This window comes from Venturia canescens, chromosome 7 (assembly GCF_019457755.1).
Source record: "Venturia canescens isolate UGA chromosome 7, ASM1945775v1, whole genome shotgun sequence".
Classification (NCBI taxonomy): Eukaryota; Metazoa; Arthropoda; class Insecta; order Hymenoptera; family Ichneumonidae; genus Venturia; species Venturia canescens.
Window position 1 is genome coordinate 4,611,711 of NC_057427.1, and position 24,708 is coordinate 4,636,418.

At 42.2% G+C, this 24,708-nt stretch overlaps 1 protein-coding gene and 1 long non-coding RNA gene across 2 annotated transcripts; one reads left to right on the top strand and one right to left on the bottom strand.

Annotated features, from left to right (window-relative positions):
• Positions 1-39: 39 nt before the first annotated feature.
• On the bottom strand, positions 40-23,587 carry qsm (Zona pelucida superfamily protein qsm). Its single transcript, XM_043423253.1, has 8 exons — positions 23,123-23,587; positions 5,499-5,600; positions 4,890-4,999; positions 4,161-4,330; positions 1,836-2,063; positions 1,612-1,759; positions 1,385-1,529; positions 40-1,111 (listed from the first exon to the last, which is right to left on the bottom strand). The coding sequence occupies exons 1-8, from the start codon at positions 23,196-23,198 to the stop codon at positions 927-929; spliced, it is 1,164 nt and encodes a 387-aa protein (XP_043279188.1). The 5' UTR covers positions 23,199-23,587; the 3' UTR covers positions 40-926.
• On the top strand, positions 16,939-19,230 carry LOC122413120 (uncharacterized). Its single transcript, XR_006261496.1, has 3 exons — positions 16,939-17,066; positions 18,646-18,810; positions 19,052-19,230. It is a non-coding gene; the product is annotated as an uncharacterized lncRNA (long non-coding RNA).
• Positions 23,588-24,708: the final 1,121 nt, after the last annotated feature.

Consider the following 24,708-nt stretch of genomic DNA (forward strand, 5'->3'; position numbering starts at 1 on the left):
TTTGATTTCATAAATCAAGCTATTCGTAGTTGAAACGAATTCACTTATTGTTCGGTTTATTTCCATCAATCTTACACATTAGCGAGATTGGACGGTATAATCGATCGAATGATCAGCATTACTCGTGTGTCACGTATTAATTGTTACATTGCCGTACGACTAGGTCCTCGGATCTCTCCGCGCGCAAAGGCCAAATGTCTTTTTATAAAAAATCGTTTTTTCGAATTCGTTGGCGGTCGCAGTGCGCAGAGATCCTTGAATATCTGCTCGATTCGCTTCGTTATAAGGGACAACTTTATAACACAACCAGGCGAATCGCCTTATCATTCGTATCATCAGTTTTGTTTTTGTGCAGAGCATCCTCGAATATTCGATATTGGATCGATATTGAAAACGAAAAAAATTATGACATAATTTGTCTCGTTTTCGACGAACAGCACCGAATATCGGGTTCTCGCTGACGTCGTTCTCCAACCGATTCCCTTTGAGCCGCACCACATGGATTGCAAGTTAAATGGCAGTGCTGCAACGATTTTATCAAACTACCTGTGAAATGGCCAACTAACAGCGAAGAAGCTCTTAGAATAAAAATCCGTTTGAGTTGTTCAAAATATTTTGGGAAAAATGAATTCATCCTCTGATGCTGCGTTCTTCTTCAATTTAGTGTGCACTTCGGCGTTATTTTTATATTGTGACGTTCCTTGTGTAAAAAATCGGGCCATTATCTCCGTGCATTTCGACGCAATCGTTACTGTCTTTACTTTAGAGAGTTGAAGTACTCGAATTTGTGGGTAAGTGTCCTGCATCCGGCGCACTTACCCAAACGTTTATATTCGCGATTTGGTTTTACGCAAGTAGCTTGAAGTTACGGCTCGCTTTGTTATATTTCAATTCGGTGTGTTACTGTCAGTAGCTATACTTTTAGCTTAATAATATGTTAATAGGCAGAGCAACGTGAGAAAACAACTGCTGGCGTGAAGGAGGCTCGTGGTTTCAGACGAACTCTTCGAGAACAATTCTTCTTTATAAATAAATTGTTCTCTAATTTCCTCCCCGATAACGGATCGCTCGTTCGTCCGGTTCTTCCCTTTCCTGATGAATTCCGAGAGTGCTGAAAATCATGAGACGACGGTATGTTAAAATTTTGACAAGAAAATTGTATCGGAGTCACTGTTTGGAGGATTTTTTTCGTACACGAGGAGTGAGTACAGTTATAACTTTTTTTCTCCGCGAAATTTTAATATTTTTCACAAAATTGAATTCTTCGATAATTCGAAACCAACTATTGGTCGGTCGTTTTTTAAATTTCTTCAACTCTGATAACACACTTTCTTGCGTATCTTTTTCCAGTGGGATGGCTCCAATGACCTCGTCAGTGGCTTACCTTGATCTCCCATTTCATCACCTTGGAAGTCCACCTTAATGAACGTCGACATCGTTACTTCAAATTCTCTATTCATCTCGGGTCCGGACATGGAAATGGCTCGTCTTTTTCGTCCAAAACCTATGTGGCCGTTACTGCATTCAACCTGCAGGATGATATTAGTGAAGTTGTCATTGCGGAAGGAAATTCTTTGGAGTCGCAGCGACCGAGGACGATGGGGCACTTACCCCTTGGCATTTATCAAGGCAGACGTTGACAGTGCCCCTGAACTGGACATAAGTGCTTTCTGGGAACTTGAAAGCCCGGAATTTGGCGGTCAAGAAATCACCGTCGACCGTGTTAAAGTTTTCAAAAAGGTATGGATCCACCGAGCACCTGAAACGTTCGTGTTTGCAAGAAAAACGAACGGCTTGTTTCGTCGGATACGACCTTAATAACGGTATAAGCTTACCCATTGAAAATAATAGTTTCCTCTTGGGATTTGGTGTCGGTGACTTGCATATAAGTGACGAGGAGTCCATAGATCGGAGCGGATACTTCGTCCAAAAAAATTTCCATCTGTAACGGAGTGCCAGGACTGACGTTGAGCTCGCCAGTGACGAGAGTTCCTCCCTGCCTGACGCCTACACCCAAACTCGGTATCGGTGCTTCCCCGGGTATTTCACCAGCATCGTCGGTTCTGTGGAAAAATATGAAAGGGATCGAAATAACAAAAGAACGCACAAGAGGAGTTCTCGATCGTAACTCTCCAAGAGATTTTCTCGACCGATGTTGAGCAAAAAAATGAATCGTACAAAGCGAGGGGCATCGAGACCACTCGACGAGTAGTCACGTTAAACTGGAACGTTTTAATAAATCATCTCGCGTGTCCAGTAAGCATAGCGAATGGAACGTAAGCTGAGAACTTACGGCATAAAATGCCATTGAATTTATCATAATGACTCGTACGCTCTGCACTACAAGATGGACTATTCCGAGTCATTGTCTGTATGGGAAATCAAACGCGCTTGCGAATAAAATTGTAAAAGCTTCCAGCGATTGTACCAGCTCATCGTAATAACAGAATTGCTCAACTGGCCCGATTCTCAGGAGTAAAAACACCATCCTCGTTTCCAGCAACGTCATTTTTCCGGGATAAGGAAAAGTAAATATTGAATTGGTAGGAAAAACGGTCACGGAGCCATGAATCTCGATCGAACAAGAAGGAGCTCAGAAACAAAACTATTGAATCTGTCGTCGCGCCATGCCAACGGCATAAATCTGTAAATTATTGAAACTTCATTGAACGCAATACTCTTTATGTTGAAATCTTATGTAGGTCGTGTTGAGCACAGTTGGCTGGTTGTTTTAATAGCTTTCGCGTGCACGTGAAACGTAAAAATGGAAGAGAATCTAAATTTTGTTGGAACTCTACATTTCCAATGTTCCTCGATGAAACATTTGGTCTTCCAAGCGCAGAAAGCTCCCAATAACTTTTATTTATGATCGATTAAACTCCTTAAGGGCGTTCCAGCCATAAATAGAAATGAAGATGAACGCGTAAGCGGTGAGCCTGCTGAAAAAAAACGAGTTAAAGACCGTGAAAAGATCGTTGATGGTGGTCCCCACAGCGAACACGTATACGAGCTTGTATAGCTGATTAAGTGCATTCGTGCGAGTTTGCTTATGCTACCGGTCAATTTAGCAAGTATCCCAATGCGTACACCGCGAGCCGAACAATTTTTTCTTCGTACGCGCCGGAGCCGCGTTTGTGAAATCGTTGCTGGTCGAGCATCGTTAAGCCTCACTCTCATGCGTGGCGAGCTACCTCGTACGTGGGCGCATCAATGGATCGCGATTTATGCGCAATACAGCTTGGAATGATTTCTCTCACAATGAGAATTACACTCGTTTGTTGCGGCACTTCGTCGACTGAAGTTTTTGCAAATTTCTTTTTCCTCGATCAACTCGATGGAAAATTCTCTCTCCGTGAGAGAAAGATTTTTGGGACTTTTTTACATTCGATAAAAATGAAAATGTAATAAAATTTTCACCAAACAATAACGACTCGCCCTTAAGGATGTAAAAGCGGTTCGTACTAGTCAATGAACAGTCTTTGACCATATTTTTTCAAAGAAATTACTACGGGCAATCATATATAGCACAATATTATTAAGAAATCTTGTAATGATCTTTTAACGGTAAATAATATTTAAGTTCATTTCATTACGAAAAGGATTTTATGCAGAGTTATTAACACGACTCGGTACTGCAGTGTCAAAAGTTAACGCCTGACAATATCGGCTGACGACAGCTGAGCTTACCATAACGACAAAAAAGTTCCATAGAGTATTGTGCAAATGTTTACATTTATAGGTTGTGCGACGTTGCCACAACTTCACTGGGTCATGCAATTCTGAGGTTCCGTAAGCATTTGTCGTCTTTAACTTTATATTTCTAATTCAGATGTCCGTTTACCCCCTTTTTTTAACGAACCGTTAAATTCCCAGGGTTCAATGCATAAAATAGACGATTTTTATAATTAACATCTGATATAAAAATACATCAAAATTTGAGTTAAAAAGGCTTAGAAATCATTGCGGCTATATGTAACACGTAAAACTGTGTTTTTTTTTACTAAAAATATTTCGATTAAACAGTCGTTAAGACACCTTGAAATTTCACAGAGATTAAGTTTTAAGCTTGGGCTATAATATACAAAAAAATTATAATGCCATCTGAAATGGAGCCTAGTGTTTATACATCCTTTAGCGTTGATTATGACTTCTGAACTTACTCGGCTTCTTGAAATCCCGCTGGAAGGACGCTTCTCCTTGAAGCAGTGTGGTTTAACGATCTGTCGGATTGAAGGAGAAGCTCTGTGACGATACATTTGACCGTAAATAGGCTCTTACTCGATGTCGAAGGTTCTTCGACTACGATCCGATGGTAATACACTTTCTGACCCTGCGCAAAAATTTTGAGTTAACTCGGCATCGATCTACGTGACAGCAGGAATTTAGAGTCGCGGTAGCGATTCTGAGACAAGCACATTTATGACGAGTCGCTTCCAGAGTCTTTACAGAAGCGATAATCTTTTTCAGCTGCTTTCGATAACTTTCGAAATTTATTTCTTTGATAATGAAATAATTACAGTACTTCAGAGAATACCGCGAGTTGACATATATTTTTTATTTTATTTTATTCTTTTCAACAGCGACCTTTTCGAACTCTGTAGCTTAACGCGTAAAGAAACGCGAGTGCAGAACTATAAAACTTTAAAAAAAACGACTCCTATAAATTTCTCTTTCAAGAGAGTAACAAAAACGGAATGAAAACAAAATGTTTTGACAAATCGATTTTTGTCGAACCGCTGATCGCATATAATGCGATTCGAACATCATTTTTCACGAGGATCTTCCCGCGAAGAGTCCTCAAGGTTGACAGTGTGTTAATGTCGTCACGTCAAGGTTATCGATAACTGGTTCAAGTGGCTCAACGAAGGAGCAAATGAGTGGAATCGTACCGTGATTTTATTGACCACTCGAGCGATTCCACACCTCGACATGTTTTTCTCATCGAGAGCGAGTCTGAAGGTGGCGACGCCGTCGCTCAGCGTGGGCTTACACGCTTCGTCTGCAAAGTAATATCACAAAATGAGTTACGATTTCGAATAAAACAAGGCTTTTATCGGCGCGAGGCTTCGATTAACGTGAAAAAAATATATTGCGAGAGGCTGAGCTATGGATAACGCGAGAATCGGGAGAGGGACAGGGTGAAGCAAAAGGCGCAAGATCGGTGGCACGGTAACCCAGGCGCAGCATGTAGAACGTGGAAAGCAGCGCGCCATTAAGGCTGCACGGCTGAGCCGTTCAAAATGCCTTCGGGGTATGCCCCCTCGGGCCCCTCGTCCCCCTGCCCGCTTTGATACATACTCGAGCGAATAGACGAGTGTAGGAAGCCGTGCATCGAGCCAATTATAGGAATCATCGTTATGAAAACGAATTAAATTGCGAGACTGCGCTGCCAGGAATGAAAAAGAAATTGAGTCACCCTACCAACTAATTTTTTACGCCTCTGTGCGTGCACGCTTTATTTTTTATGTATTTGTATGTAATTAACTGCGAGGACTCACCTGGATAATCCTTCAATTGCTGAAGGTATATGCTGGCGTCCGGAGTACTCTTGACGATGTCCACTTCCATGAGATCCTGCGAGCATCGCACCTTGCTCTGTACTGCAACGTGAAACCAAATTTTTCAATATAAGTGATCGGGTATTTACAACCGTCGGTTAGATCGAGGAGAGCAGCACTCGGAACTCGAGGACAAAGTGCCACGACGGATCGCCTCTAAGTGATTCTATACTCTGGGACCACTCAAGCTTGTAAGAGAATCACAAAATATTGATTTGCCATTGAAACCGAAAAAAATGGGAATAGAGTTGAAAAAATGTTGCGGATTCCCAGGATAATGTTTGGTCGCTGCACATGCACTTCTCGACCTTGGAAGCGAAGCAACTACGTTCTCTTTCGTGCTCGTCTGCTGCTATTTTCTTGACGTCAGCCGAGTGACGAGTAGATGAATACTTTCACCGTGGAAGAACGGAGCGATGTTTGTCCCTCGAAAGAGTGTCTCCGTCAAGGAGAACACCGTGTGAAAAAAAATTCAAAGGACACTTCTAGTTTTTCTCTTGTATTTTCTTTTTTCAAACGACTAACATTCAGAAGATTCTACTGTTTCTCCCGCAGTACGTCGCAGAGACTCGGTATAAAAATTTTCAGACGACTTTTATGGTAGAAATAAAAATTTTAAAACCGACGCCAGGGGCCGGGTTGAAATTCCGATTTCTCACGGTTCGGAATTTCAACCCGGCCCCCGACGCCATAACCCACGGAATTCTATGGGTTTCGGTAATCGAACAATCATCTTCCCTCATCGATTCTCAAACAGCCTGACATCGTCGGTTATAAAGGTTATAAGAGCACTTTAGCCCGTCGTTTTTGGGACGCTTTATCTGGAGACTGGGCGCTGCGTCAAGACAACGAGCGTTAGAAAGATAAATTCCGACCGGACAAAGTTAGACGTGGAGTAAATGATTAGAATTTTAATGGAAAACGACGGAAATCTTGAAATTTTTAAGTTCCTGTGAAACGTTGGGGTGTGTCAAAAGAAATCTTTTTTCTTTTCTCTTCAGAGAACATTCCCCAATAGTTCCAGTATCGTGAAATATGACGCCTGTCCAAATTTCAGCCCTTTAAAATATTTTTTAGAGGTCACTGGCGACTTTATAATTTTGCAACTCGCGGACGAGTCATTGTAGGATGATTCTCAAAACAGGTTTTCGTAGGAAATAGAATGCTCTACAAAAAAGGTCTCTTGTCATTTTGTGACAAATTTGCTTTTTCGACCGTTATTCACTGTCAAAGTTTAATCGATATTAAATTTTTTATTTTCGCCACCTCAGCGAAATTGGCCGATTTATCATAATACATTGCAGGAACTATTTTGAAGATCACGACATTCTCATAGCAATTATCTCACAAAAAATTCAGATTGTCATAAATTAATAATTTACTGTCTTCCGAGCTCTTTTTTAATTAACACGACCAGAAACTAAAAAGCTTTTCTTCCACGTTTATTGTAAAAAATAAGGAGTAAAAGAAGCGAGGATGAGGAGATTCGGTGCACGTATGTACTTCGTGAAGTTTGCTTTTCTCCAAGGGCGTGTAAGCCTGAACCATCGACTCGAAAGATCGCGACTAGATGGTAAAAAAATAGCAGGAGGCGCCGAGTCGAGAAATACATTCGCATCCTTCGAGAGACCGGCGTGGAGCTGTGAGTTTATACATCCTTCACTCTCGCTTCGCTGAGTTGTTCCACGGGTGCGTAGTAATAAAAACCATGCTCCAATATATAGAATACATAAATGCTTGAAGTTGAGGAAGGAAGAAAACAAAGGTATTCTCAAAACCTTTTTTTGCACTGCGCCATTCCTTCCATTTCTCGCCTTCGTTTCGTAGAAGCTTAATCACTTGATATTTCTCGCTCTACCTTTGCTTCCCCAGGACGATTAATAATGCATCCATTCAAGTTTTTCTCATTTTCGTTAATTCGTTTGCATTAACTGGTCTCATAAAGTCTTTGTGTCCAGATATTTGTACGATGAGTTCGAACCAACGGAAACAAATGGCTTCGCTTCGACTGTTATCCAAATGGACACGAGGATCTTGGACAATTTCGACAAATTCGAGGAAACATTTCATCAACTATATGAGTTTCGTTAGCTGTAGTAATCAACAATATTTTATTCTGTGTCACTAACGTGAGGAAGGTCGAAACAAAAATTCCTCACTCAGATTGCTTCCTTTGTTTTATTCATCTACACTGAGAAAAAAATTGTCGATTCAATAGCAATTGATGCTATTGGAAAATTTTCATTCGTTCAACTGCAATGTTTTCGGAGAGAATGAATCTGCAGTTTGATCTAAAACTATTATATCCGTTTATTCACATGGCATCCCCGTAATGCCACATTTCGTTGTTCCAATGACTTTTTTTCTCAGTGTAAAAAATACTTCTCATATGTTTTAGACATTTCCAAGAAACATGAGTGAATAAAATCCTGTTGATATGATTAACGAAATGAACAGCTAATTCTAGGATACAATTTCGCGAAGATATTCACTAAATGTAGAAACAACACCGGTCTGAGGAATGAAGGACAATGCAAACGAAGGTCATGCTCCGTAGATTTTGGGCGTGATGACGCTCCATCCGCTTGTTATATTTCACTAACCAGGCAGGGAGTCGGCAGTGAGGATTTTCACTGCGGTATTAAAAAAAGAAAAAAATACCAAACGGCCGGTCAAAAAAGAACAATGGGAAGCTTCGATTTAAACAAAATTCGTGATCCTCTTTTCTGGTATGGTGGAAAAAACGTTTGTTTATACGAAAAAAAAAGAATCTCCCCCAGACAAATATGTATGTGCGAGCATCAGTATCCTGCTCGTTGGTCAGAAGGTAAACCCTCAACGAGCATGGTAACTCTTGCAAGAGGTCTGTGACCCGTGGCTCGCGGTACTGGCTTCCTATGTGTCTTTTTTATGTGCTAGGCGAATCTCTCCGCATGTGTTTGTGGCTGCATCTGTGTGTGCTTGTATTCCGGATGGTGCAGCACGCGACCATCGTGATAAGATGCACGGTCATACCGCACTTATTCTCTTGCTCTCTTTCCCTCTCTTTCTCTCGCGTGTTTTATGTCCGCGTATACATGTGCACAGATGACGACGTGCACGCGCGCATGTGACCAGTTTCACTCTGTCCTCTCGCAGTCGCCACGATTCCTCTTAATGCTCGATTGATACCCATATCCGTTGCGACGAAATTATTATTCAAACTATAACTGTGCAGCAGCTCGCGGTCCATTGGGGACGACGCGGCGGTTTCTCCAGCCTCGGTAATAAGCTACCGATAAGTGCACCCATTGCGGTTACACTCCGTGCCTCCACTCCGCGTATGCTCTTTAAATTGTTTTTCAACGTTTGCCTCGCTCCTCGCAGCATCCTGGACAACGGAGGCCAAACGCAGATAATAATGACATTTACAGTTTAACGCTATATCGAGCCAGGATACTATTTTAAACGGGTTGAGATCGCCTCCCGATCCACTCCACGACGATTATCACGAGTGATAGTCATTTCGCTGTATGTCACAATGCCATTTCTATTCATTTTCATACTTTCCATCCTCGAGGTACAGTTACCATTTTTTTATTTAGTTACCTACATCGCGCAGCAATTTTTTCGTCGAAATGAATCACCTGATGTTGAGAATCTATTTGTTTTCATCGTCCTTCAACACTCTTATTTTTATTGATGAAAAATATTTATGGTTCTTTCATCTGAGAAGAGTGAAATTTACGTTAGTTTAATATTAAAATTGAAACCAAAATCCCCTTCTAGAAAGTTGGTGACCGACGAGAAGCATTGTTGTCGTTTTATTCGTACTGTGATTGTCAGTTTGACAGTTGTGTATACGCGAGTGGTTGTGAGCTTTCCTTGGGCGCAGCAGTGCAAATAAACCTCTGTATCCACAATAAATAATTGTTTATTTCAAACAAACCATAGATTCGTGACAACGAGTGCACAAAGAATTCTGCATCCAACAAGGTCTCACAAAATCGACATATCAACTCCAACTAGAATTTTCTCTTGTGTGCGGATCTCAGCACGCATGCTCGATCAAAAAAGCCAATATTTCGTCAAGATTTTTTGATACAATAATCACAGAGCAACCGAACAAACACCCCATAAAAACTATTTTTCCCTTATTTCTAGTTTCTTATGTTTTAGAAAAGTATCAATTATGAAACGGTAATATTTACACTAGATAATAAATATATAATAAATCACGAGAACATTTAAACATTTTGAACAAATTACTATTACTATTTACGGACAATCGAGCTTTGAGAAACCGCTTAAGTGTCTCCACTACAAGCACTTCCCTGAAAAACTTCAAAATACTTTCCAGTTATTTCCAAGCTTTCGTATCAACCGAAAATTTGGCTCCCCAACAAGTCCGTGGGTACTCTGAGAATGCGAAATTCAAATTCACGATTGAATGGCATCCGTGGAAGAATCGATACCGCGCTAATGTCCATAGAACATCGATCGGTTTAACAAAAAACATGAACTCCATATTCTGCCATTTTATAAGAAAACAATCAGCAAATGGTTTGCATCAATATTGATTATCGTGCATAAATATCTAAAGCTCTGACAGGACTACGAGCTCTCGGTGAAAGTCTCAATAAATTTATTTGTAATTTCTATTATTGGTAGTTGCGCACTGAAGAGCGATAGCTCACAGGCATGGACAATTCTCCTTCGATTATAGGAGTGCATCGCCTTTGCGATCGGAGAGCTTCAAAGTTCGTAGTCTCAGTGACGGTTCCCCGAAGTAAGAAAAGCCACTGCGAGCTCGCATTGTCAAGTCACCGCGAAACTCAACGAAAAAATACCGCTCGATGCTGTTTCATTGACTCCAATCATGAGTCAACTGCGCTTGCGACTCGCGATATCACTTTTGGAAGCAATCGCAATGATAGCCAGTGGGGAGGAATTCCGGCAACGATCAGCAGACATCTCCGCAGTGACGGTACGATGAATTTGCTGAGCACGATTGATTGTGCACGAATGTTTGATGTACACGAAGCAGGCTTGATTGCAAACGATTTAATTGATGCACCGATCTGTATTAGGCACGAATCATCAAATCGTGCTACGGAGAAGCGCTTAATGAAATCGGCCAGGCCGGAAACGTATCCGATTACTTTGTCTCCACAATCTCATCGGACGCTACAATGAGCGTGGTCCTGCTCAGCAGCGACAAAAGGTTAGTAAATCGTGGCATCGACTCGGCTCAGTTTCCGAACAAACTGCAAGTTTTCGCGGTCACGGCCACGTCGCCGCTGGAGCTGAAGGGGATTCTTGTCGACCTGAGGAAAACGAGATGGTGGAACCACATGGCTCAATTCTACGTGTTTGACCCGTCGGGAAAGGGCCACGAATGCTCGCGGCAGGCCTTCGATTTCTTGTGGGCAGTCTGGACCATGAATATTCTCCGTGGAAAGTTCATATGCAATCACGATGCAACAGAATTATTGATTTACACGTTCAATCCTTACACCCTCAGCGCACCGGAGCCCTGGGAAGTGGAAAACATTTACAGAGGCTTGAACGACCACCCGTGGGCACTGCTCGTTCGAAAGTATCGCCAAAATTACGATATCTGTAAAAACATCGATCTGGATGAGGCGACGAACGGCGGGGGATACGAATTCCGAGTGAAGCTGACAGCTATTCATAGGATGCCGGACGAGAGCCAACCGAACCGATTCTCCCGATCGCTCTTCGTCGAGAAAAATTTGCTCTTGATGCAGAAATACATGAACGTGAGCCTCCGAATTTCGTATTGTTCGGCCAACGAGTCTTTGGGGTTCGTCGATCAAGAGGGCAAAGGTCACGGCATGTTGGCGCATCTGACCAGCGGTTCAAGCGACATGCTTTATCGTATTTCGTTATGGTCAACCTTAACAGGAGTTTCCGTAACTTATCCGGCTTTCAACGTGTACTATTTCGCCGTGACCCAATACACCGATTACCCGACCCAGCTGCAAAAAGTTCTTTCGTCGATTTACGGCTACTCGAGAATTTGCTTGTGCGTCGTGATACTCGTCAACACGGTGTTCCTGAAATACGCGATGGGCCAATCTTTCGCGGTCGCCGTTCTCAACACGCTTCGTATGATCTGCAATTCTTGTTTCACCAAATTGCCGAGTGCCTTAGGCCTGAGAATTTATTTGGCTTGTTTGCTCTACTTCGTTTTGGTCATGCAGGCCCTTTACCAGGGCCAACTCGCCGCCCGGTTGGCAAAACACGATCGCTTTCCGAACATCAATAATGCCCGGGACCTGATAAACTCTGATTACGTTATTTACGGACGTTACAACGACAGCGTCATCTTCGGCGACCGAGCATTCGAGGGACGCTTCGTCGGGATCAACAATTATGCTGACAAGTGTACGAATTACGTGGTGAAAAATTCGTCGATTGCCTGCGTCGGTGGCAGAGACATGTTGATGGCGGACGCCATTGATTCGAGGCTCCACATGTCTCGAAATCCAGTCCTCGAGGTTCTCATGAGTGTGCCTCTGAGGAGAGACTGCCCGTTTGAGGAGAGACTGAATCGGCATAATTTGTACTACATCGAAAGTGGTCTTCGTGAGTATTATTACAAAGCAGGCTTTGCGAGTGGACACCGAACTTTGGAGCTCAACGAAAACGGAGGAGGCGACGAAGGCTCCAAAGTTCTGGGTGTTCGGGACTTGGATTTTGGTTTCATCATTTTGGGAATCGGATTAGGCTGTGCCGCGGTGAGTTTTGCTGTTGAATTGTACGTCGGATGATACCGCATCGTCGTCGCTGAGCACTACGTCAAATTTCAACCTGATATATGATAACTCGTGTAGACTTATTGATTTTTAATGTTAGAAAATGTCTCGTTCACACTTCGCGCGTATTTTTATCTATTCTTCATGTGTATTGGATACAGTAAACATTTTTACTTGAGCAGTTGTTGAACCAAACCATTATCGTGTAGAATAAAATGTTGAATTCGCCTCATTGATCGTTTGTGGTACAAATTGACATGTGGGCCGAAATAATGATTTTTCGCTGCGCCTGCCCATCGAATAAGTTTTTGGTTACGAAGGGGAGTTCGAAGCTCGCGTCGTGACGCTAGCATTCAACTATGGCATTCTTCGTTCAGAGCATCCGACAATATAAACGAGTAAATATTTTCGCACTCGCTACATTGGGAGGCTAACTCCCGGTCGATAGCACCTCATTTTGAAAAATGTGCTTTCCGGTACTTATTTCGACAGAACTATTGATTAAAAGTATCAAAAACTGTAAAACTATGTCGGATCCCATAAAGAACGCCACTCAAAGTATGAGAGGCTAACTCCGCGCACACACGTGCTCAGTTCGCGTCGAGTCGACGATCGAACTGTAATTAACAGTGCAAGAAAGGGAGAGGAGGAGACGAGGTAGTCGGAGTTGGGTGTGGTGAGAGAATGATAAAGATAAATCTGTGGAGTCCTTCCGAAGCATTGCTGATTTTCATAATCATTTCCTTTCCTCTTATGCGCTCGGTCTCCCTCCGCGTACTCACGCCCTATCTGATAACGGTGGTTTTCATTCCGGTTAGTCTTTGGTGAACTGCATACGGAATAGTGGAAAGGGAGAGGGAGCGAGAAGTGTCGATTGCCGAGGAGCCGCTATTGCCGGGACGGTAAATCACTGATCAGCAACCGAGTGCGTTGACGCTCGTCGATTTTCTTTATAATGCAGCATGCGGCCAGGGAATAAACGGTAGCGTCCGTACACCGCTTATTCGAGCCATCACGTGTGTAAATAAGCGGGAGAATTTGAACGATAGGAAAGTGCTGATCGAAAATCGAGCAAAATATTCTGTCAACGACTCCTTTAACTTCCACCATTTTTGCCAATAGAATTCTCGTATTCGTGAGAAAAACAATGGGATCGTGGCACGAAACTCCCGTACAACGCCGAGGAACGTGCGCACGCACTTTTTTTTATTGCACATTCTACGGATACCATAGTAAAGACCGAGAGTCAATAAAAGCAAGAAGTCATTCCTCCTGTGTGCTAATTGAGACCCTAACAAATTCCCTACAACTCTGCAGCGTAAATGTTTTCGTCCATTACTTTAATGTTAGCTATTAAGCAGTTGTTTTGATCAATTATAGAATATCTCTCCGATCTCCGTCGTTTTTTCTTGCCTCCATGTCTCGTACTCTCTGATTTTAGGATTCGCTTATTCTGCCACATCTTAAACCCGTTTTGCCTCGTATCGCACGAAAGGTTGTTCTCGCAAGGCCTGAAGCTCGCCTTATAGGGTTTGCTTGTACTGAAATATTCTTCCGTTGGTGTACGATCCCTCGGGTGCTGTTCGCTTTATTTTCCGTGGCTGTTTCTCTTGGCGGCGTCGCTAATTCCCTCGGTTCTCGGTACTTCCTGCCAGAAGCTTTCCGCTCGTAGGAACTTTTATTTTCCGAAGATTTGAGCACGTGGTTCGTCGCACGGGGGGACGAGGGGGCCTCTGCGCGCTGGTATGCAGCAGCGTGCTCTCTCGGGATCCCCGGCCCCGAGCCCCCGCTCGGGGGCTCTGTTCTTTTCTTCCTCTCCGAAGTCAGGAATCGCCGATTGCTTTTCCATGCCATCGATTATCCGGCGCGGCGTGTAACTCAACCCGAGAGAGGAAAGTTGAGTGTAAGCCTCGCGAGGAGAAGCAAAAGTGCTGCGTTTACCCGCCGCTGACGAGGCGGAACGACTCGCGCGGCGTCGCGGCACACAACGAATTCCTATTTCGCGGATGTACAAACGAAATTCCACGAGTGTCCCTGCGCGCGCGGGCTCCAACGGATGTTCGCGTTAATCCTCGAGCTGGACCGGCGGAGCTGCTGAATTTGTCGCATGATGTAACTGTACGCATTCACAAATATGGAGGTGGAAAGCGGTAAATACGCGTGTGTTGGTAACGCTGCATTCGCACGGATAGGCTCAACTGTACAAACTCCACGACGGCGATATACATTCGCGCTCTATGACTCTGCGCGGAGCAGCACTCCTGCAAAAGAGCTGCGCGTGTCCTCTGCGTGATTTACCACAAGCGTCCGCGAATGTGTTCATACCGTTAAGCAAAGAGAAAATGGGGAGGATGCAAAAACAACGTGTGCCGTGCGCTCTCTGCAACGAGCATGGAAAGTGATATTTCCCACTTGGCATATGCTCAACTGCGTGACAAACCTCCGGCTCGAGCAAATTATTCCATTTCAATTTACAACCGAATGCTTCTTTATCGAGAATTATATGACGAGAGTCATCCTCGAAGGTAACGCTATTCGTGCCGGACTCGGCGACGAGAGTGACAACCGAGGATAATCGCATTTTTCAACTCTCGCGATCGACTTTTTTGTGATTTCATAGAGCGCGGAGCCGAGTGATTACGTATTCGAGGCTCGAGAGCGAGTTCCTTGCACCGGATTTTCTTAAACGCGATTATAAAAGCTATTGCGATGGGGGAACAGGAAAAAGGAGTACGGACGTTTACGACCCTCAGCATCCCGGATAACGATTTACCGTTAAATTGAATACTACTTTTCGGCGATCCCGCGCTCCCGCGGATCGATTAAATGTTTATTAATCGCAACAAGATTGCGGCTGCAATAGCCCACGAATCATCGATCTCTTCCGCCTCGTCGCAACGTCCTTTTTACGATGCTCTATTTGCACTAATTTCGCGCCAGCTAGACCAAAGCAGCGATGCGGAACATTCGTAAAGAGACGAGCGATTCGTTCCACCGCGCCAAGTACACTCGTGCGAGTATCCACCGTCACGTCGCCTCCTGCATGTGCTTTGTAAATCCAATGAAACTAATACTCCCCCCGCTGACTAACGCTTAAGCGAGCAAATCAAAGTTTCTCGTGCTCCTCTCGCAGCTGAACGAACGAACTGGTAGACAAAAGGGCTGGCTTCGAGGAAACAATTAAATATCTCGATCAGATAAAGACTGAGGGAACTTATACTCTGGAAAATATATTCGTTGTTTCCCTGTTCGAGTGACGCTTTGTTGTATCGCGAACCGGAAGCTGCCCGAGCTCTTGAGCATGCAGGCAAACGCTGCTTAAAAATCGAACGTTCCTTCTAAAGATTCGCTCATCCATACAATTATTTTGGTAAATATTTACAGTACTCACTTTTACTGAAAAGCTTGTTGAATTATTTTTTGAGCATTATCATTGTTGAAAAATGACACGACGGTTAATTTTAGGGAGGGGAAGGTAAACATTTTCTTTTTGAATACGAAAAAATATCACGAAGGGGAAGGTAGGAAAATTGAAATACGAAATGTGGAAGATGAACCCACCCAGCCACCTCTACGTGTTAAAAATAACGGATTGTGTGAGCTTGGAACAATGAATACTGAAAGAACGATTCATTAGAGTAGCGAAAAAATTGAAATTTCGCTTATAAAATCAAAATTGTGTTTTTTTTTACCTCCCCCATTCTTAAAAATCATCGTAATATAATTTTTTATCAATATTACACGGTGCCAAAGATTTAGGGACCATTTTTCATTTATGGCGATTGCGAAGAAACTGAAATTTCATTCGGATTTTTTTCAAAGCTTTTTTTTTAGTTTTTTTACATTCTCCCTCCCCAAAACGAACCCACATATCATTTTTGATTGTTAACAATAGTGAAAAAACAATTTGGGACCATTTTTAGCAAACCTGAGTATTGTGAATATTTACCAATTATTTATTTGTGGAATTCCATCGACTTCTAATTCGTGATCGTCGTCCTTACGAATATTACAAAATGAAATACGTAATTGGATCACTACGACGACGTAACGGCACCATTCGGGATTATCGGTGCCCTCCGAGCCGTTAGAAAATTAACCTCAAACTTATGAAGGAAAATTCACGTCGTACACGTTAAACTCTCTCCATTTCACTGAGCTTGAAGTATCGAAGATGAAACTTATTTTCTTGGGAAAAGAGCCTCGAAGGAGAGGCTTTCTCGAGCCAGGAAATCGCTGCTATTCACTGACGAGAATCATAAAAATTGTCCTCGTTTTTGGGCGGCCACTTATTCGGCTGAAGACTCGACGAAATTTAAATCGCCGATAAAATTTGAGTAATGAAAAAACACAATTTTTTTGTCGTTTCTTTGGACAGTTTAGATATTGACATCGAACATTTCCTTCATTTGTTCGATTCTCTCTGGGATGCGTTCGCGTTGGAAAGCAGAGCCCACTCCAAGCATTTCCAAGGCTTTGGTGCTAAAGATACGGATCGAGCGAGCGTCGTAACTGAAGCTTCATCGAAAGTCGCGGGGCGCGCAGTGTTGCATAGCTTCGTCCCGGGGAGGCAAGTTACTAAAAATCGTTTCTCAGGTACAGGAGCACAAGTGCTCTCGTGACAACACGCTCGTTGTTGTGTGTCGCAACTCGTGAGAAACCCCTCGGGAGCCATCGCGGTAGCCCTCCGGTAAAGCTCGTGAGAGTTGCTCGACCACGATTTTTCCGTCATGTTTTTGTCACCGAGGTAAGCTCGTAACTTTAGATCGATGCAAAACCGAATTTTCGAACTCAAACAGTTAGGAAACGAACATTTTTATGAGAGAAAAAATAACATCACGTTAGAATTCTTGTAATTCGATGCAAATTTCATGTCCCTCGTTTCAGCCTCGAACGTTATTTTTTTCTGGGGATTAATGAAGAAGTTTCATGCTGTAAAAAAATCGCTAAAGAGACAATATTGTGATTGTTTTAAAAACTTTCGTAATGTTGAGCTGAGGGTACTCAAATTCCTAAAATCTGTGATGCGACCTCTCTCCAAGTGTGCCTTACAAAACGTTTTATGGTACATGAAAATAACGTTGGTGTTGAATACATTTGGTCTTCCCCTTTAGCACGTTTTCAACTCTCACAGCATCCGTTTATTTTTCTCGCTGCACGCAGGCGCATCAAGACGAAATTTGAAGTTGATTATAAAACTCAAACCATTTATAAAAAGGGTGATAAAAGTTCTCGCATAGTTTTATGAGAGCCATAAGGCCCCCATAAACGTATCAATCCTCATCTCAAAATGAATCACCTGCCCAAATGAGTCTGTATGCTCGACTCGCATGTGCATAGCGTCTGCATGTGTTTACTTCCTTGATCAAGAAAATTTCGTGATTTAAACGCCAATGAAAAGTCGTGGTCAGAAGATCAAATCGAAAAAAAGTCAGTGAAAGAATTTTTATAATTTTTCTGAGACGACGTACTTGATGAGCGAATTTTGTGCAATTGAAAATTTAAAGAATTTTCAGCACCCTTTCGATACCGTGCGAGCGTGCACCGAGTCGTAGGCGACCGGTTTTCCTCAAATTTAAACAAGCCTGCACCCTCGTAATTTGAGGCTCTTCGCATGTTTTTGCCATCAAGAAAGCACATCCTTTCCAATTCGGCATCAACGTGAGATAAGCTCCGGCAGATGAGGCATGTAATAAGGAAGTAATGGGCACATTGCAATTTGCACATAATTCTTTTATTATGCAGCATGCACCGTTGGAATGTACATTAAATTTTTTTCTCATTCGCCAATTTCATAAACCCTGTGTATCCAACGATTTTTCAGTTTTTTTTTTTCCAAGTTGCGGACAAACGATGAAATTTTTCGAGTTCTCTAGACGACGAAGAAATACTTCACGTTATCTTGTTAATGAAAAATTGAGTATTGCCTATCCCATAATCCGGCAGTCATTGCATCGTCAAGAAATAAAGAAATTCAAGAAGTTACAATGTGACAAAACTTCTTCAATTATTCGCATACCGATCGAACGTGCCTTGCTTTTCTAAAACACTCTCGTCAACATTGACTTCATTTCGAAAAATTTCGTGTCGAACTAACGATTCGTAACAAACCAAATGAAACTTGCTGTCTTCACTAAAAATTGCGCTCGATCCAAACACTCAATTTGCTGGCTCCAATGAATATTCCTCCAAAAAATCCTTCTTTACGAAATATTCATCGTTCGAAAAATCATCGTTCGTGAAACAATTTATGACAGTTTTCATGAGAGAGTTTTGCAAAAAACACATGTTTCTGGGTTAATGACTGAACGTGAGCTGTCGAACAGTGATGTTGGCGTGATCCATCGATCCAGAGGGTCGAATTCGATCGAGCGAAAAGCAGACGATGAGCATGAAATCGAGGGCGATCGCAAATGATCCTCGATATTATCCGCTCGATGTGAGCATGCGGACACACATCACTTTAATCACGCGCCACGCAGGATAAGCCGGTAAGCACACGCGAGAAGCGAAAAATCTAATGGATCTATGGATGGATGCTGCATCGCATGCTTTTCGTGCCGAGTCGTTTATTTGTGCTCGATTCCTTTTCGTTTCGATCATTAGTGCACTCTGTTACTGTAAATGCACACGATCAGTTCTCCACGCTCAAGAGCGTATAATGAAAAAAAGCTATTAATTTGCCTACGCTCATCAATGAGACCGTTACTCGATTATCCCATTATTTTCCAGCAAAATCGATCGAGTCGGCGACTTTTTAGCTTCGAAATCAATAGGAAGGATGCGAGTCGGGGGAGCAAGTCTGCGGGAAAACGATGACCGATTGTAGAAATTCGTGGAAAAGTGAATGAAATAAAACTCAAGACCCGTTTGTGCTCGACGTTACGCCCAGCATATTTTTCTCTCTTTTGTTTCCTTCGACCTATGTCCAATGTCCAGGGGCCGATCGACAACCGGTTCTTCGGGCTTCCCTCCCATTTGTGTGCAAGATTTAAGGAGGCCTTGCCAGCAGTACACGCCAGGACAATCGAGTACGGAGATTTCAAAAATCACACATACGCACGCTGCTTCCACGAAGGATCATAATAAATTGAACCAGGGGAAGAAACCACTGAGAAAAAACGATGCTTCGTCGAACTAAATTCTACTGAATACACTGGATTCAATTTTCTTTTTGTCGAATGCACTATACGCGTTATTTGCTATTTCGAAAGGAAATAATAATAAAAATTGAATACACTAAAAATGTATTTTTTAAGGAAGATCATGCGTTACTCGTGATTCAAAAAAGCAACTGAACTCTTCGCTCTTTTCATTATATCAGAGAAACTATAAAAATTTATTCTCGCAATTATCAAAATTGTGTGTAACTTATTTGTCGAGATTGATCAATTTTTAATACAATGACAGCTGTTAAAATACTTTCGTAGTAAAATCGTCACACAAAATGTGACAACGGCCATTTTCTATTTATATTCGTATGCCTATCATTACTCGCTGACCTCAAACAAGTGTTTTTCTTTTTCCACTCCCAAGAGTGATTTTCACCCGTACCAAGGCTTTCTCAAGACATCATCGATATCGAAAAACTATATTTTCTTATTCTCGTTTTTGGCTCTTCAAAGTTGGGAGGATCCATCAAATCCAAATGCTCGCCCAGGAAGTGTGTCTGCCACAAGAGCCATTGTACAACCCTTCAAAAAATGCGATTTTCGTTAATAATTGTTTTCTCGACAACTGGACGGTAGATTCTATAATAATTCCGAAAATTACACGCTCTATATTTCTGGCATATTTTCAAAGTTCAACTCTTAAAGTTGGAATTATCGATTTCCATTAGATTCGCGTGATCTTCCTCAAAGTCTCGTGAACTACACGCAAAGAAATGGTTGCAAATTTTAATTGCGAAATTTTTCGACCCACTTTGACCGACTACAATAAAGCTTCTGGTGTATACGAGGAAGCTTTCGTTTTGTTAAAAACGTCGTGTGACATTTCCTTCCATTCTGTACGTCATAGGTCACTTTTTAGCTTTGCTATTTCGTTCTCTTGTTTCCTCGCAGTTTGTCTCCACGTGTACCGATGTCGCAACAAGAAAACATGGAACCAACAATCATACCGGATACAAAACAGAGCTGAGTTCTCAAACGCCGAGGGATTTCGCTTTCACGTACAATATATTGCGGTTCACCACTCTCCACACTCTCTAGTTTATGAGTTGTTACTATGCCACTATATGCACAACACGTAAGTTTTGAAATAATTGAAAACTTTGGCCTTTCTACAAGATTTCATTAAGTTTCTCGATAGATACGAATTTTCTTATATAAGCAGGCGTACAAACTTATTGTTCCGCGATCTTCTTTAATTCGCCACTTTCTGTACTGAACTTTAATAAAAATACGGTAATTGTGTTCGGGTCATGACGGAGGAAATTTTTTCAATATATCAAAAGTTTTTTACTCATAAATCAGACCCTCGCACTATTGGAAAACTATTGTCAAAGTTCAAATATAAATTAAACCGCTACAGCTCAATATATCCCGACAATAATAACTCAAACAAAAATAACCTGGTAAATATTATCTCGTGTATACAACAACCCCCGCATAATAACCAGTCTATAAATATCCTACGCAATCACAAATCACAGCACAAACAAACATATGATCATGTATTCATGTGATACGGATAATGTTGTATATTTACGACGGTGAAGTTCGCAACGTTGGAGTCCAACGAATTTAACGAAAAAACCATTTGCAGTTCATTAATTTTTTATTTCACGAAATCGTTGGTGTAAGTTGAAAAACTACGAATTGCTAATTCGGTAGGTAACAAAATTCGAGAATTACTAGAATTGTTCGAGCAGAGCTTTTTTAGATCATTATTTCATTCGACTCCAACGTCTTGCATATTTCAATACAAGCACATATGTGACGTTGTGCTCCAAAATATTGCTCTTCGATCCGAAATAAAAAAAACTATTACATTCTTAGGTCGTGCGCAAGTCGACGCAAATAATCGGTAATAGAAGACCCTTAATACACCGCAACGATATTTACAATTCTCTCGTTTTGAGTCCGGTAATTTTTTTTTTACACGAGCATCATCCCAACGAAAAATTTGCTCCACTTTTAGCTCTGTGAGTGATTCACAATAATTCGTAATCCATCATAAAATGTTTTAAAAAAACTCCCGACTGGAAAATCGTATAGCGTATTGAAAATAAAATGAAGTAGAGAAAAAAATGAATGTTAGAAAAAACAATATTGTAAAAAAGATATGCGCTTCCAGAAAATGATTTATCTTCAAACTCCTTAGAGAATAGCAGTAAACTTTGAAGAGCCTGAAATAAAATAGATGAAATATAATTAAGATAGATAAGAAACCTCGAGATTCGATTCCTATGATTGATATTGATTGATGGTAGGTAAAGTCATTTACATACAAAAATAAAAGCTTTATTACAATTTTCAAAGTTGAATGATTGTACTTTGTATATACTTTTTGATAAATTTTTGTACGGAGATGATTTGTATTGGGTTATTTTTACATCGTGATATTTTGTGCATGGGATATTTTTACGCAGGATAAAATAATTAGGATATTATTGCTGAGTTATTATTGCATGGGATATTTAGGTCGAAGCCTACAAATGATTTCCAAGAGGAATATTTTTTATCTACAATTACTATGATGAGCCGCGACGGGGGTCATTCGTAGCGGTGCAGTAGAGTCTGCGAATTTGACGTTTCCTCGAATCAATGAAATTTCGTCGAACCGTACTAATTCCTGAAAAAATAACGACCCTGGAGAGAAGCCACACGCTGGTCGAGCCACGTTGATTCCTTTGTTGGTTTAACGACGAGAAAAAATCTTATCGAGTCTCAACTTCTCCGTTCGCAACGAAGAACGGATGAATTCCAAAGAAGAAAAAATGCAAATATTCGTTACGAGTGTGATTTTAATAAACGGTGGGGTCTTCGAAGCGGGCTCCATGAAAAAATGTTTGTGCAAGAAATAATAACGGAAAGAAACGATTGTCGGTTTCGCAATGCCCTCGCGTCTCTCTCCAACTCGGCAAACGGTTCGCGCATGTATGATTATTTGAATATAGTACTGTTCGCATAATTGTAGAGACACACGAGTCTCTCCATATTTACAGAAAGCACGAGCTGTACGCGTTCTCGAATCCTCCCCATTGTACATGGAGCGAGCCTTCCGTGTGTGCATGTGCTTGGAAACAACATGGGAGAGTTCCATCGCACTTTTAGCTCCAGAACGTGCCCATTCGCGAGCAATCTCACGGCATTGCTCAAATTGATTTTGTTTTTGGGGAAAACAAAGTGGAAAAATCGAGTGCAAACTATACATCATCGGTGTGGAAAAAAGCGGAATTCTCATTCGTTCAATCGCCACGATATTTCGCATGAAAAATGTGTAAAAAGGAAAGGAAACGGGGACTCGCAATACTTTCCCTTTCCTCGCTCCTACTCTAGCGTATCTCTCTACTCCGCAGCGTCGTCTTGTAAAAATGGTAAACTCGATTCTCGTATATTTCGTGCAGCCCTGAATATGTGTACAGGCGTTGTAGCGAGAGGAGGAAAACTATATCGATCCTCGATCGACTACTGTATAATTTGAGATAACCTGTTTCCTCGGCGTGCGCGAAGAGCCCGTGCGATTGTTACATTTTAATGTGTATACGGAGTTGTTTGAGTGGATGGGAGGGTGTGATGAAAAATGAGAGTATTTTTGAGTTCGAGATGAGTAGAGCGTTGGAGTTTTTCGTTTGCTTACCATTGGCAAAAGCAATATCGGCTACGTTGAAGATCGCAACGGTCCCAAGAATCCAAAAGCACGAACTCGAGCCCATGGTTGAAGCACAAACGAAAAAAAGCCTCGTAAGAAGAGATACTCGGGATGGAAAGTGTGCGAGCTGCGATCAGCACGGGTTTGAACTCAAGATCGAAATCTCCGAAGGGTCCCGAAAGCACCGCCAGTTTTTAATCACTATATCAATCGATCCGCGAATGAATGTGTGTCGACTATTCCGGGCGAGGAGCGAGGGGGAAGAGAGGACAAGGTCGCGGTCGTCTCACTGGAAATTGGAAATTCGTGGCCAGGAGAGATGCGGGGCCTTGCCAGGAGAAGGGGGAGGAAAGGGGACGACGACAACAACGATGTTGCGTCGCAACGAGCTCGACGAGCGCGCGCGCGATACTTGCAATGCTTGACGTCCGAGGTCGCAAGAAACACTGAGAAGGCTCGAACGTCGTGGGGGCCCCGGGCAGGAGAAACGAACGGGCCCCGCCTCTCCACCTCGAGCCAGACGCAAGATGGGAAAGTGTTGGCCAAAGACACTCTTTCGATCAAGAGCTCTGGGATCCTCCACCCCGCCCCTCTGCAGCCCCTACCCCCGCGATTCACCTTCTTCTTCTTCGATTGATCTTTCACATGATCACCTGTTTCGAAGGATCACTGCAGACGCGTTGCCGCTCTCGTGTCATGCAATACCCTCGCGCCACGACTGTATAATATTTATTCCCACCTTTTTTTTTTCACTGCCTCGAGAGATCCGCTATGCCGCACGTACCAGAATAGAAATGATGTTGCCAGCAGTCACACACCGAGTTTATCCTTTCCGCTGGATTTTAGTGGCGTAGGCGTCAGGCCCACCCGACACGAGGCAAATGCTTCGGCCTTATAGGGACCGACGACCAGTTGTGACTCACTCGCCTCATCGACGACTCGACCTTTCCCCGGCTTCTCTTTCCTTTTTTTAAGTTCACGCGAATCTAATGGAAATCGATGATTCCAACTTTAAGAGTTGAACTTTGAAATTATGCTAGAAATATAGAGCGTGTAATTTTCGGAATTATTATAGAATCTACCGTCCAGTTGTCGAGAAAACAATTATTAACGAAAATCGCATTTTTTTAAGGGTTGTACACTGGCTCTTGTGGCAGACACACTTCCTGGGCGAGCATTTGGATCTGATGGATCCTCCCAACTTATTTGAAGAGCCAAAAACGAGAATAAGAAAATATAGTTTTTCGATATCGATGATGTCTTGAGAAAGCCTTGGTACCGGTGAAAATCACTCTTGGGAGTGGAAAAAGAAAAACACTTGTTTGAGTTCAACGAGTAATGAAGACACAAACGATGGAAGTAATGAAGACACAAATAAGTTACACACCATTTTGATAATTGCGAGAATAAATTTTTATAGTTTCTCTGATATAATGAAAAGAGCGAAAAAGTTCGGTTGCTTTTTTGAATCACAAGTAACGCATGATCTTCCTTAAGGAGGGTGGCTACCGACGATACAATGTTGCCATGCTAAACCATGTTAAATACATTAAAAATTTCAAAATGATAAGAAT

Coding starts and splice junctions, on each gene's coding strand:
- qsm (XM_043423253.1), bottom strand. CDS start 23,198: ATGGGCTCGAGTTCGTGCTTTTGGATTCTTGGGACCGTTGCGATCTTC. Junction 4,331..4,889: donor GAGTGGTCAATAAAATCACG/GTACGATTCCAC, acceptor ATTTTTGCGCAG/GGTCAGAAAGTGTATTACCA. Junction 1,530..1,611: donor GCCTTGATAAATGCCAAGGG/GTAAGTGCCCCA, acceptor ATCATCCTGCAG/GTTGAATGCAGTAACGGCCA.